At 35.9% G+C, this 15,443-nt stretch overlaps 1 protein-coding gene across 1 annotated transcript; it reads right to left on the bottom strand.

The window, feature by feature from the left end:
* Positions 1-1,209: 1,209 nt before the first annotated feature.
* On the bottom strand, positions 1,210-6,806 carry LOC128232883 (uncharacterized). Its single transcript, XM_052946665.1, has 2 exons — positions 6,493-6,806; positions 1,210-3,878 (listed from the first exon to the last, which is right to left on the bottom strand). Exons 1-2 carry the CDS (start codon positions 6,804-6,806, stop codon positions 2,399-2,401), a joined length of 1,794 nt encoding a protein of 597 aa, XP_052802625.1. The 3' UTR covers positions 1,210-2,398.
* Between the last annotated feature and the right edge of the window lie 8,637 nt (positions 6,807-15,443).

The following is a 15,443-nucleotide window of genomic DNA, read 5'->3' on the forward strand; positions in this document are numbered from 1 at the left end:
AACCCAAAACATGTGTCAGGACCTCATACATTGTGTTTAAGTTTAGGTTCTTCAAGAACAGTACACTTCCCTTAATACATCATCTTCTTCATCGTCATCACCTTATTTTTCTGTGGTTTTATAACTTGTTGACTCTTTTATTATTATTTCAGTTATTTGTGCGCTTGTTATCGTTGATTTGTCGTTTAAATTTCACAAAGTGTCTGAATGAAAGTAGCGTTTCCATACTACCTATATATTCTAGATTAATAATGAAATAAGACAAGCTAAAGATACGGTTAAAATGTGGTTAGGATATGTCTGTTGGGGGCCCACACCCAAGCACATTTAAGCTTTATTAAGTCCAAAATGGTATACTCTGATGTATTCGATTCTTATTTGTTCTCCTTAATGTCGACAAACACTGTTACAAAGTTTCTACAAGATCGGACGAGGATTTGCTGAAGATGATGTCGCCAGCAACGCGAAAGTTAATTTTTATCTCGCCTTTTCAGGAGACATAAAAACTAGCTTGCGTACTTCTTATATGTCAATTTAAAAGTGTTAATTGACTGCAGTAATCTCCTTATCGGCTCCACTTATCAATCTTAACAAATCTATTATATATTTTGTCTCGTTTGTGTCTCTTTTTTTTGAAAAAGTTAAGGTAATCATATTATACCCTTGGTGCCTACCAATACAACTAAACATATTTTTTCGTTCTTGAAGAAGAAAAGTAGAGGTATTGTTATGTATTTTTCGTCGTTGATGGCATCATCGACATTGTGGAAAGCCATAACAAAAATATATTCAAGATATTAAGATGAAACTTGGTACAAATGTTGCCAGAGACATTTTATCCATAACTCTGGCTTTGATAATTGTCGAGTTATGCGCCTTTTTCGAGTGAAAAAGAAAAACAAGAAGCCTTGACGTTCGCTCCGTGACGCTCTTAATTTACCTAGTGCTAAGCTATTTCAATTGTCTTAAATCAAAGTTTGTTTAAAAGAAAAAAATCATTCGTTCTGGTTAAAATATGTTTATTTGTATATACTTATGACACACTCATTCATATGAAATATATAATATGACACTTATAGCAGAAGCTTATAGTGTAAAAACATGTGATCAATTAATGTACAAACATGGGCAATATCAAATCATACATATCAAAATTTGAAAGTTAAGGTTAAGACTGAAGTGCATTTCAATATAAAACTTAAGGACATTTATTCGAATCAGCATGTTAATGACGGTGGTTATGTAACACAGAAAATGATGATAATGACAACATTTAAATGTTCACAACTTAATATAAAGCTATAATAAATTTTCCTAACAGTAACAGGAGTTAGTCTCTAAATCATTCAATTTATAACTGCAAGCTCAAAAGTCAATCGTAGACCACTCAATGTTTTCTTACATTCGGAACTCCTCGGCCATTTTTATCGAAAACAACCTCGGATGTATGCCGGTACATCTGTTGAAGTAGACTGTAGTTCGTATTTTTTTTAATTATATCATTAATTAAAAGTAGTGTTTTAGACTTGTATTTATTGATCTAACTTTAAATTGATCGCCAGTGAAGTGTGTTATTGCAAACATAATTAATATTCCCAAGAGTGAAGTCATAAGTTTAACTGCTAAATAAAATTACTACGCGATCTACTTGCAGCGGACTTAAACGTAACGCTGTTTTTGAGTATGTGAACCGTCCAAATCCATCCAAGATTGTTTTCGATAAAAATGGCCGAGGAGTTGTGAATGGTTTTCTTAATGATACTCGATCGAGGGTTAACAAACGCGTGGTTTAACAGGTGATCGGTATTTATAAACTGATCGGGTTATAACTCCACCAGTTTAGTTTGAATATTTAAGTTTTTGCGTTTCATATTTGGGCTTTATTACAACCAATGTAATAAATGACTTATACAGTCTTATGTTATGAATTGTGGTTTATGGAAATAAATTACCATGAAATAGAACTTGTTATTTCACTGTTTGAAAAGGTGTAAATATCAATTTAATAATCTGTCACTGTTACGGATCGTTGATTTCTGACATCCAAATCAAATATCGGCGCGCACGGCAGTAACAATATCAAATTTCGGTAAAGATGTCACATTCACATACAATTGTGGATTGTTTTTTGATAATATAATTATAATTAAATGCCAATTCAAAGCTATTTAGGCATACTCCAAAAGGAGTAAGATCCCAATAAATATCAGTAGATATATAATACTATCGTATGCTTGTTGCACACACAGTAAACTGTCCATCAATTAGTGTTTTTCCTCATATCTTTCTTAACTGAAAACCAACACAGTTGTCATTGTTTGTTCAATGCTATTGTTTCTTCAATAAACCCTATCGACCATGAACCATGGATTGTTTTTCATAGTGAATAATGAATTATTCAAGATTCTCCTATCTTCTCTATCTGAAGAACAACAATGTTATCACTATCACATCGACCAACAATAATGGTAGACGTGCTCTCAATAAACCCAACTGACCATGGTTTGTTTATACCATCGACTTCCCTTGCCACTATGGCCAGCTTCTTTGTCCCCTCACTATCCAACTGTATTACAGTGTTATTATTAGCACAACACACAAACACTTGGCCACTCAGTCTGTCGCATACTCCAGTCGGACTTTCTAATTCAGGATCTTCAAATGCGGATAACATTTGGCCGGCTTGATCCAGTGAAATCAATTTATTTTCATCAATGTTTGAAACATATATTCTCTCGCCACCAGGACTCACAGCACAATGAAAGACTGTTATGTCACCAGTCTTGTCTTCATGGATCTTCTTAACAAGTTCTCCATCCATGGTGTACTGGTACAGTGCAGTACCGGATCCCACAAACAGCTTGCCCTGGTGGTGAGCGATAGAGGTGCAGTAATGGTCTGTGGTGAACTTTCTCACTTTCTGCAGTATTCCTCCAGTGACGTTGATAAATTGTACTTCATTTATGTTATCATCACCACCACCACCACCACCATCATCATCATCATCATCATCATCATCATCATCATCATCATCATCATCATCATAATCATCATCATCATCATCATCATCATCACCATAACATAATGCTACAGCTACCTCACCGGCTGCAATGTGACATACGGAACTGGGAGGGGCAGGAAGATCACAATGATCAATGACTTGAAATTCACTGTTCAGAAGCTTCACCTTGTAGTTTTTACAATCTGAGATGACTATGTGTCCACTTGGGAGCTCACATACCCCAGTGATGGTGCACAACTCTTTATCATCTTGAATTTTAACATTTAACTGCTTTGATCTTACAACCTGATACAGACAATCTTTTTGTTCTTTGGAACATTTACTCTCAATCAACCCCAATGATTTCAGACTTTCGAGGAACGACTCAATGGTTTTGTCCGATACAAACTGTATCTCTTTCTTCGGTCTTTTCTGTATTTCACCAATCAGATTTTCGGCCTGGGTTAATTTAACAGTACATTTATTGTATCCAATGTAGGAATTTGTATCCTTACGTTTTCCGAACAACTGATTGATTTTTTCCATCAGATGTTTCAGTTGAATATTTATCTTCAAACATTTTTCAACATCGTCTTTGACATCGTTTTCCAAATCACAAATCATGTTTTCTACTTGTTCTATTGTTGCATTTTCAAGCTGATTAAGAATAGAATCTATTTCCTTCCGAAGAGCCTTGATTTCAGCTACAATCTTTTTATACGAGTCCTTAAGTTCAGCCTGGAATTTTGTCCCTGCGTTCTTGAGCTCATCCAGCCTGCTCCTCATCTTGTCCACCGTTGCTGACAGCTGCTGGAAATCGGCCTTCTTGTGGAAGCCTTTCGCAAGGTCAGGGAGGTGACTGATGCTGTTGCACATCCTTAAATAATGAAAAACATGGTGAGTCAAGTAACTTAAACTATATTAATATGATCCCATGAAATTGCACTTTTTAAGAAAAATAAATCTTATGGACCATTGAATAAAGGATCTTTAAGGAAAAATGCAATTATGATTAATGGCTACACCTACTGACCTCAGAAAGTACAAAAGCAGTCACAAACTGCCATATCCATCGCCGAATTAAGAACAATATCAATTCGCCTTTTGACAAAGCATAACATTTAAAACTAACAAAGGGCAATAACTAAAAGATGCACACAGAACTGTACTTATGCTGAATAGATGCACTGCAATTCTTCTAAATGATATCTATCTGTATCTCAAGTTTGAAGTCAGTACCTGAAAGTGTTGTTTTTTAAAAGTTATGATCCGGACAAAATTAAGGATGAACATTAACAAAGGGAAAATGCTAAAAATACTGCAGACAGAGTTATGGATTCTGTGCAATGCACTTTTCCTTTATGATATCTATTTGAATATGAAGTTTGAAGTTAATATTTGAAAGACTATTTGGGTTATGCTACGAACAAAATTCAGCATGAAAATAAAAAAGGGCAACCACTACAAAATTCTGCACTCAAAGTTATTGTGCATGTACACACAATGTCCTAAATGAGATCTATCTGTATGTGAATTTTTAAGTCCATACCTCAAAAACTTGTCAAGTATAGTTCGGACAAAAAAATATCGGAAAATAAACAATAGGGCAATAACTAAAAAAATACTGCAATCAAAGTTATAGTTCGTGTGTATTGTACTTCTCTAATTGAGATCTTTCACGACGGGAAGTCAATAACCCAAACACTTGTCAAGTCCTGTTCCGGACAAAATTAAGTTTGAAAATTAACAAAGGGCAATTCCTATAACTGCACCCAGAGTTATGATTCCTGCGCACTGCACCTCTTCTCAGTGAGATCTATCTGTATATGAAATTTGAAGTCAATGTCTCAAAGTCTTATGAAGTTATGCCCCGTACAAAAATAAGTATAAAATTAACAAAGTTAATACCTAAAAGAGCACGCAAGAGTTATGGTTCTTGTGCACTGTATTTCTCCTTGATGAGATATCACACACACACACACACACACGCAGACACACACACACACACATGCATGCACATATTCACGCACACAAGACGCACACACACACACGCACGCACACACACGCACGCGCGCGCGTTTGCTGAAGCTGGTTCAAACAGTTGTCAAGTTATTTTGCGTTTCAAGTGTTCTCAAGAGTGTACACCATAGCCTTTGGCCTACTGACCTTAATACAATATCAACTACTACCCCTACTTCTGTCTATCTACTTGTGCAGTGCAACCATCTACTTAAAGTGCAGTTAAACTACTGTATTGTACTAGTGGATCGAGTCGGGGAGAGGGGGAGGTCGTCTAGTTTTTAGTTTGTTTCAATATAGTAGGACAAAATTAAAACAACGCCTAAAATGCACCATTTCGGACTAGAAATTGTTAAAATATTCTTGGGCGAGCACCCTCAAACACTGCTAACGAATTCAGTTTTGAGAGAGGGTGCAAGTCAAATTGTTACGCAATTAAGGTACGCCCTTTCTAATGTCAATTCATGGACCGGCCACTGTTGTCCTAGTTCAAATTCTTCTCGTGTTAGTGCGTCGATATTTGTTTGCATAGAATTTCGACCTACTGACCTAAAATGCTAGGGGTCATTTACTGTTAAAGGGCAAACTATCATTAAAATTGATTATCCTATGTCAAATCATTATCGATATATTGTGCGGATAAGAACAGATCTACCTATCTACTGAAAGACAGACCAGGCCGACGGGCGTTTGCAGACCTAAGTGCCCATTTTTTCAAAAGAGGGCATACTTATTAGAAATGTAGAAATGGTAAAATCTAAAAATTAAAGGTCAATAACTCAAAATGAATGTTGCATTCAATGTGAATTTGGTCAAGTTTTGACAATTCATGAAAAATTACTCTGTAACAAATAATATGATCTTGTTGTTCATCAAAACCAAATGAGATGTTATTACCATTATCATTGTCATGAGAATTGCTAAAGGTTAGATAAGACATGATTGAGTTTGAGAGAGACCAAAATGAATTTGGTCATTTTTTTTTTTATAGTTCAAGGTTATAGTTATAGTTTTTATAGTTTCTCATGAGTAAATAATGCAAACTTGATGTTGATAAAACCAGGCCATAAACATTGAACTTAAGCTTGATAAAGATAAGATAAGATATGCTCCAGTCAGAGAGAGAATACTATGAGCTTAGTCAAATTTTAACAGACAGTGAAATGTGTGAATTGTACGTTGATCAAATTTGAGACAGAATGCCGTTAATCATTGTAACCCAGGGTAGTCAAGTTTTGAAATCAAATGCTCAATTTAGAGATCGGTCAAAGTAAACTTAGTCAAATCGATCATAGAATTATTAGAGTAATGTTGGTTTTGATCGTTTGTGCAACCATTACCTCAGAAGCATCTGAAAAAATCATTTTTATCACTTTTGATCCGTGCAATTGATTCAAAATCCGTGATTTTATCATTTTGTTGATGACATTATTATTTTTCTATTTTTTTCAAATATGTTTAAAGTTTATTACCTGTGGTTGAGTGCAACACAGACACTGCAGCAAAGTTCCTGGTGATCATCACAGTGGACCTCCAGCTCTTTGCCATGTTGGTCACATCTGTCAATTGATGACCTCATCCACTGCTCAACATCACCACGCCCATATACAGTGTGCTTCGTATGGTAGCCATTATGTAGCCCCACACACTTGTCACACAGATGGTGTTCACAATCTAGACAGAAGTGCTGGGCCTCAGTGTTAAAGTCATTTTCCTCACACTTGGAACAACTGAAGTCATAAATCAGGTCAGATCCTTTGTAAATGGATGTCCCTCCAGTTGCCATGTTGTTTAACTTGCATACTAGTTCTGCAAAAATATACTCGCGAATAAAAGTTCACATAACTATCTTAACTCACTATTTGCAAATCAAATTCAAACATTATCAATGTCCTCCAGCAAGATTAAGCCAAAGTAAGACAGGTTAAATCCTGTCTTTTATCACAAGAACCGGAAGTTAAATACATATGACGTACATAGACAATCTACCTGGGTGATTTATCATTCAATTCAGATTTGATTGTATAAAGCGGCAAGTTAATCAAATTTGAGATTGTTGACAACAATTTTAAAGTTATCGGCGGCCTAGAAGAATATTCGATTTATAAATATTTTTCTAAAATAAATAACAGTTTAAGAAGAAGAAGTTGCACCAATAATCTGGGATATTTGAATTATACATTGGCGCTTTGCACCGTATTTCAATTACGAGGGTAGGGGGTGATATAATAACTGTGTTTTACCATGTAGTTAAGGACAACGTTCAATAACTAGGGTGCCGGTATAAATGAAATCACATTGTTATTTATGGGCACAGTACTTACTGTTCCGCTTTCTTGCTACCAATCTAATATCGGAGCTTTAGTCTATAACTAATGAAAATAGTTATATCGATAAATAGATGCAAATGTTGACTTTAACATGACAATAATTGCGTCACCCATCGTGAGACCTCAATCATATTTCTTTATTGATAGACTTATTTTAATATCAAACTATTGATTACATATGTCCATGGACTGGTAAAGGAAATCTGCATGGACGTACCAATTAAAATACCATAGTATATTGCTTCTTTAAAAAACTACTCATAAGCGCTCCCCATAATCTAAAAAATATTTAAGTCAAATCGCATGCTCTACTAATTTTACCACATGTCTTCACTTTGAAGTCACTTTGCAAAAACAAATTGTGAAGCCATGTATGACAATCAGTATTTGGAAAGTATTCATGTTAACAACAGACACAAAGTTAAACCAAGTGATATGATTTCAATCCAAACATATAACAAAATTACAATCTGTGTGACAATCTGTGAAATTTAATATGAGATTTTTATCATCTGTTCTGGCTATGGTTGCCAGCTTCTAAGACACAATACATCGAAATAATTAATATGTTACTATTTCCTCGACGGGACTCCTTTTTGCTGATGTCGTCACAACTGTGTGCACATTTGTGTTAAGGAAAATGTTGTTTAATGCAACATTTACAGAATGCCAACAACTAAAATACATATACATTGACAGTCTTTCTAATTTTAAAACTTAATCAACTCATTACAATCAATATACATGATAAGTCTGCTCTCTTTCAATCCAGCCATCGTAAATTTCTTTCCAATCGTTTCTGAAGTTAAAAATTGTGTATTGGAAGAACATATAAATACCCATGAGATATTTTTTGAATTTGATTTTGAGCTTGAAAAGATGCATTTTAAATAGCATGGTGAAACAATTTGATTTCATCATCACATTCGAGAAAAAAAATCAAACTCTTCTGACCTGTTTCATCGGAGTGTTCAGCTGTATGTTTGTGGATGTCGACATGTCTGCCCACTCCAGCACTTGTCGACGTTCCTACAAATGTGAGCTCTGACATAGTACTGCGAACGCTCTAAGCAAGTGCATGTCATAGCAATGCATAAGAAAGCTGACAACTTCGATTGTCGTCAATATCTTTCTCCGTGTCAGCCCGCCTCAGTGTATGTCATAGAAATGTGCCACAAATCGGACAACTTCGATTATCATCAATATCCTTCTCAGTGTCAGCCCGCCCCAGTGCATGTCATAGAAATGTATCACAAATCGGACAACTGCGATTGTCGTCGATATCTTTCTCAGTGTCAGCCCGCCGCAGTGCATGTGATAGAAATGTATCACAAATCGGACAATTCGATTGTCGTCAATATCTTTCTCCGTGTCAGCCCGCCGCAGTGCATGTCATAGAAATGTATCACACATCGGACAACTTCGATTGTCGGCGATATCTTTCTCCGTGTCAGCCCTCCGCAGTGCATGTCATAGAAATGTATCACATATCGGACAACTTCGATTGTCGGCGATATTTTTTCAGTGTCAGCCCGCCGCAGTGCATGTGATAGAAATGTATCACAAATCGGACAACTTCGATTGTCGTCGATATCTTTCTACGTGTCAGCCCGCCCCAGTGCATGTCATAGAAATGTATCACACATCGGACAACTTCGATTGTCGTCGATATATTTCTCTGTCTCAGCCCACCGGAGTGCATGTCATAGAAATGTGCCATAAATCGGACAACTTCGATTATCATCAATATCTTTATCCGTGTCAGTCCGCTGCAGTGCATGTCATAAAAATGTATCACACATCGGATAAGTACGATTGTCGGCGATATCTTTCACCGTGTCAGCCCGCCGCATAGCATGTCATAGAAATGTATCACAAATCGGACACCTTCGATTGTCGTCGATATCTTTCTCCGTGTCAGCCAGCCGCAGTGCATGTCATAGAAATGTGCCACAAATCGGACAACTTCGATAGTCGTCGATATCTTTATCCGTGTCAGCCCGCCGCACTGCATGTGATAGAAATGTATCACAAATCGGACAACTTCGATTGTCGTCGATATCTTTCTCCGTGTCAGCCCGCCGCAGTGCATGTGATAGAAATGTATCACAAATCGGACAACTTCGATTATCATCAATATCTGTATTGGTTTCTGCCAAGTCGACTGTGGGTGATATGGCATTGAGACCAAAACACTATCTGAATATACATGACAATTTTGATTTAAATTACTTCACAGGAGTTTAGTAGGTCTCACTTAAAATAACAAACATCGTGAATAATTGCAAACTAAGAACGGAACTGCAGACCTTTTTAAATTGTCCGCTGTTAATTGGCAACGTTTTCTAACCAGAACGACTAAAACTTTAACCCGATTGAGCTATCGGATTAGAACAGTTTTGTTAACTCTCATCCTGTATGTTTTGTTATGCTAGATATAAGGTATCTTCACCCACTTTATTCAATTCAAACTTATAATTTCAAATGATTGTATGTATATTTATTAGATCTTACGGTGCCTTCTCACTGCCTCAGCTTACCACTGTGGAAAGACACAGCAAAAAGTTCATTGAACAGTTGTAACTAATATGACACTTTGGTAAAACGTCCGGAGCACTCATATTTTTTTCTAATAAAGTTCACCATAACCTTGACCTTTGATCTATTCACCTTTAAGTAAGGGTTATTTACTAACCATGACTAATTTTCATATCTATGTTGAAGACTGTAAACACAGTCGTTCAAAAGCAATTAATTTTAATCAAAAACGCCCATAAATTTACTGGTAAAGATCATCATGACATTTGACCCAAGACACAAAAGGGGTCATCTTCTGATCATTGCCAATTTGTATACAACGTTTAAAACTCTACACCACATCGTTCAAATGTAACCACTAAGTGTCTTCCATCCTTCGAAGGTGACTTAAAAATGAGCTTCAAAAATACTACAGTCGAAACCCGTTAGCTCGAACTCGTTGGCTCTATTTCCTCGTTTTCTAGAACTGGATTTAAAGGACCAAACTCTTTATACTGAAGGAAAGCCTTCACTCTTAGCTCGAACCACCCGAGGTTCGAGGTAGTTTAGCCGGACCTTGGGAGTTCGAGCCAACGGGTTTCGAATATACTTTAAATATTCCTTATTTTACAAAGAGTTGCAAAAACAGACTGGACTGAGATCTTATAGTTGATATGAATCATGTTAATTATATTCTTTTTCCGGCGAAGAAATTAGTACTGTCATCCATTTTTTCGAGCAAATGAGAAAATGTTCTTGGAAGGCCTCAAAACCTCGACTTCTGGGGTACAAAGAGGACATTTATGACTAAAATGCTATGCTACTACACCCTCTACATATTATCAAACACTCTTTTCGAAATGAGTCATACTTGAAGAGTTCAGCTATTCCATGTTTCTTTGCCTCGAAGGGTATGTTCCGGACGATTGTCTTACTTGTCCTCGGTTTTCCATTCCTTCTGCTTTTACGGCTGGTGTGACTGGACTGGGAACTGTAAGTATCACATGAAATGTATGGAAATTGTTTTTTGGATTTTTTTTAACTCTACCGCGAGCCTATAATCAATTAATTGTAAACTTACTTCTATGTCCGTATATATTATTTAAACTTACGCAAGCATCGCAGTTTCATCCCGCGTGATTATTTTGGAGACTTTCGCCATCTTGTTTCGGATCGAGAAATGTTGTTTATAAGTATCTGATTTTTTCTCGTGGCCAGATAGTACTTCGATTTTTATCTGCCTAATTCTGCCGACGTGGGAGACTAAACGTAAACTAAATTCAATGTATTTTTTTCCAAAAGCCTAAGATATGGATTTATTATGACAAACGAATAAACAAACCACCACAGTTCGGCAATATTTTGGTTATATGATATAAAGAGAAGCTGTACGAGTGTTCTTCTAAATGGGTAAATTTCGACATTTTACTAGTTTTTAGGCGATTAAAATTAACTGCCGGCTGCTAGAATGTCAATTATTTGGTAACGTTTACTCGATTTCCTTTAATGTTTTAATGTTGTGTTGTCTGATGTCCTATGTAGAAACCACAAATGGTTCTGCAATTCCTATATGTATATGATCATACACCTTACAGGGGAGGGGGTGTAATACCCATTCTGCGAGCATCTTACAGCCTGGGGTGTGTGCGTTTAATACAGCACCCAAACAGTTTTGGGGTATGGTCCATCAAAACGTATAGACATTAAACGGCTTTTAACTCCAATATGAATGCTATCTGAAAAAACAACATCATTTTAATTCTGCCACTTGTTTCCTAACCTTGCTTTTCCATGATATTTTCAGGAAAAGTGCCACAAAAACGGTAAAGGTCATAAATGGGTTTACAGTGGAAGAAATGGCTTTGATCAAGCGAGGTTGTCAAAAAGAAAGACCATAACATAGAGATTTGTATTTGTGTGTTGTAGATGTTGATTGCCATCAAGTCTAGATACTCTTAACTCACTTTGTATAATATAGTTGTCATATTTTGTACATTTGTACATATATGTTAAGAACATTGAACAGACATTTGGTTACTAAACTGTGCCCAAATAATGTTACCTAGCAGTTTTCCTGCACATTCCCGTCAAATATTGTATGCCGCATGGTTTTCAGGGCTTACATGATGAGAAGTGCTGGAAGGTAATATCACTCTAACCACATGTATCTTGAAAGTACTGTCAAGATATCTGGAAACTATATACATACTTTTGGCAGTTTTTTACCAAGACAATCCTGTCAGTATAAACCATACTTAAATAAGTAGTCTACCAATGACGGTGACCCAAATGATAAAATACCCATCCCAATTTTACAAAGAATTTTGACATTCCATTGATTAACTTTGTTCACATATATCGGAACTATAGGGTACTCAATACAAGCATCTCAGCATCTTGCTTTAATCAATGAATGAATCAATCAAATAATCAATGAATCTTATCCGTTCTGGCTTGTATGAAATTTAGTACAAAATTACTAATCCCTCCATAACGTATAAATCTATTTCATTCACAAGATAATTAATTGCAAACATGTCAACAAACGTTTGCTTTTCCAATGCTTTGACATCGTTTTTACTGGTTTAAAGGTTAATATGAATATCCAAATTAGTGCAAATCAGGGCCAATACGCCTTTAGTGAATTGCCAGCTCAGTACTTGTATGAGGGCCTCGACCATTGTGTTTAAGTTGAGGTTCTTCACAAACCGTACACTTCTCCCACTTCCCATTTTCCTAGATCTGCTAATCATGAATACATGCTAAATAATAAATACATTTTATTGTCTGAACAAGACATTAACCTACTATTTTAATTTAAAAGAGGTGTTTCTCTAGAGTTCCTATGGCGTTTAAAAATTGCCGACAAACACTGTTACCAAGTTTCATCAAGATTGGACGAGAATATGCTGAAGAAGATGTCGCCACCAACGCGAAAAGTAATATTTTATGTCACCTTTTCAGCATGATCTTGTTTTTACAGACGGCAAGACAAACATATCATAATGATTGCCTAAGCAATCCCTTCATATGTCTGTCAGTAATTATTGATTATTGATTGAATTGCATAATTACCTTATTGGCTCTACATATCAAGCTGAACAAATCTCTAATGTATTTGTCTTTACTTTCTCCAATATAACTTAACACAATTCTAAGATCGTCTGATTTGCAAGAAGAATAGTCGACGTACTGTTATATCTTTATCGTCGTTTTTGGCGTCATTGAAGTTGTGGAAAAGCCATGACAGAAAAAAACGTTCAAGATATTGAAATGCAACTTGGTACAAATGATGCAAGAGACGTTATACCCATAACTCTGGCTTTGATAATTGTCGATATATGCGCCTTTTTCGAGTGAAATAAAACAGCAAAAAGCGTTGGCGTTTGCTCCGTGACGCTCTTGTTAATTAACATAATGCTAAGCTATTTCATCCTTCTTTTATCGAAGTTTGTTTAATAGAAAGTTCTGGTTTAAATAGTTTTATTTGTATACACTTATGAAGAGTTTACATTCATATTAAATATTTAAAATTACAAACTCATTCATATGCAATAAATATTTCGGTACAGCCACTTAACAGAAGATTAAAGTTTACCACAGATGGGATACAATCAGGTACATACATGAACGTTATCAAACGTCATTCATATCAACATTTGCAAGTTAAGATAAAGACTTAAGTGTAGTTCAATATAAAACTCAAGAACATTTATTAAAGGACGGTGATTATATGACACAGCAAATGATAATGATGGCAACATTTTCATATTCACCACTTAAAGCAATTTTCCTCACAGTTGCAAGAGTTAGTTTATAAGCCTTTGAAATCATAACTGCAAGTTCAACAGTCAATCTGAGACCTCTCAATGTTTTCTTAATGACAACGCTTGAATTTTTGCGTTTATATGTTTAACATTTTCATTATATTATCTTCAATATAATACAAAAAACTCCATGGTATTATGTGAGAAACGGTGTAATGGAAATTCATTTATCATGAAACAGAACTTGTTATTTCACTGTTTGAAAAGGTGTAAATATCAATTTAATAATCTTTCACTGTTACGGATCGTTGGGTTTCTGACATTTTTAAAAAATGTCACATTCACATACATTTTTGGATGTTTTTTGATAATATATCACTAAATGTCATTTCAAAGTTACTTAAGCATATTCCAAAAGGAGTAAGATCCCAATAAATATCAGTAGATGTATAAAACACTATCTGCTGTTTGTCGCACACACAGTAAACTGGTCATCAATTAGTTTTTTTCCTCATATCTTTTTTAACTGAAAACAGTTGTCATTGTTTGTTCAAGGCTATTGTGTTTTCAATATTCCCTATCGACCATGGATTGTTTGTCATATTCAAAATGAATTATTCAACATACTCATATCTTCTCTAACTGAAGAACAACAATGTTATCATTTTCACTTCCACCAACAATAAGGGTAGACGTGCTCTCAATAAACCCAACTGACCATGGGTTGTCTATACCATCGACTTCCCTTGCCACTGTGTTCAGCTTCTTTGTCCCCTCACTATCCAACTGTAGTACAGTGTTAAAATTAGAACTATACACAAACACTTGGCCACTCAGGCTGACGCATACTCCAGTTGGTCTTTCTAATTCAGGATCTTCAAATGCGGATAACATTTGGCCGGCTTGATCCAATGAAATCAATTTATTTTCATAAAAAATTGAAACATATATTCTGTCGCAGTCAGGGCACACAGCACATTTAAAGACTGTAAATTTACTAGTTGTGTTTTCATCTATCTTCTTAACAAGTTCTCCATCCATGGTGTACTGGTACAGAGCAGTCCCGGAGCACAAATACAGCCCGCCCTGGTGGTGTGCTATAGAGAAATAGGGATGGTATGTGGTGAACGTGTATTTCGTGTTTGTTTTCCTTATTTTGAACTGCTACCGATACCTCACTGGCTGCAATGTGACATACGCATTTGGGGGGGGGGGGGGAGGGGGGGGGGGGCAAAAAGTTCACAGTGATCAATGACTTGAAACTCACTGTTCAGAAGCTTCGCTTTGTAATTAGAACCATCTGATATGACTACGTGTCCATTCGATAACTCACATACCCCAGTTATAAAGCACAACTCTTTATCTTCTTGAATTTTAACATTACACTGCTTTGATCTTACAACCTGATACAGACAATCTTTGTGTGCTGTGAAACATTTTCTCTCAATCAACCCCAATGTTTTCAGACTTTCGAGGAACGACTCAATGGTTTTGTCCGATACAAACTGTATCTCTTTCTTCGGTCTTCTCTGTATTTCACCGACCAGATCATTAGCCTTGGTTAATTTAACTGTACATTTTCTGTATCCAATGTAGTAGGCTGTCTCCTTGCGTTTTCCAACCGACTGATTGATCTTTTCCATTAGGTGTTTCAGTTGATCATTTATCTTCAAACATTTTTTAATATCGTCTTTAACATCGTCTTCCAATTTACTAATCATGTTTTCCTACTTGTTCTATTTTTGCCTTCTCATGCTGATTAAGAATGGAATCTATTTCCTTCCAAAGAGCCTTTATTTCAGCTATAGC

Source organism: Mya arenaria, chromosome 4 (genome assembly GCF_026914265.1).
Source record: "Mya arenaria isolate MELC-2E11 chromosome 4, ASM2691426v1".
NCBI lineage: Eukaryota > Metazoa > Mollusca > Bivalvia > Myida > Myidae > Mya > Mya arenaria.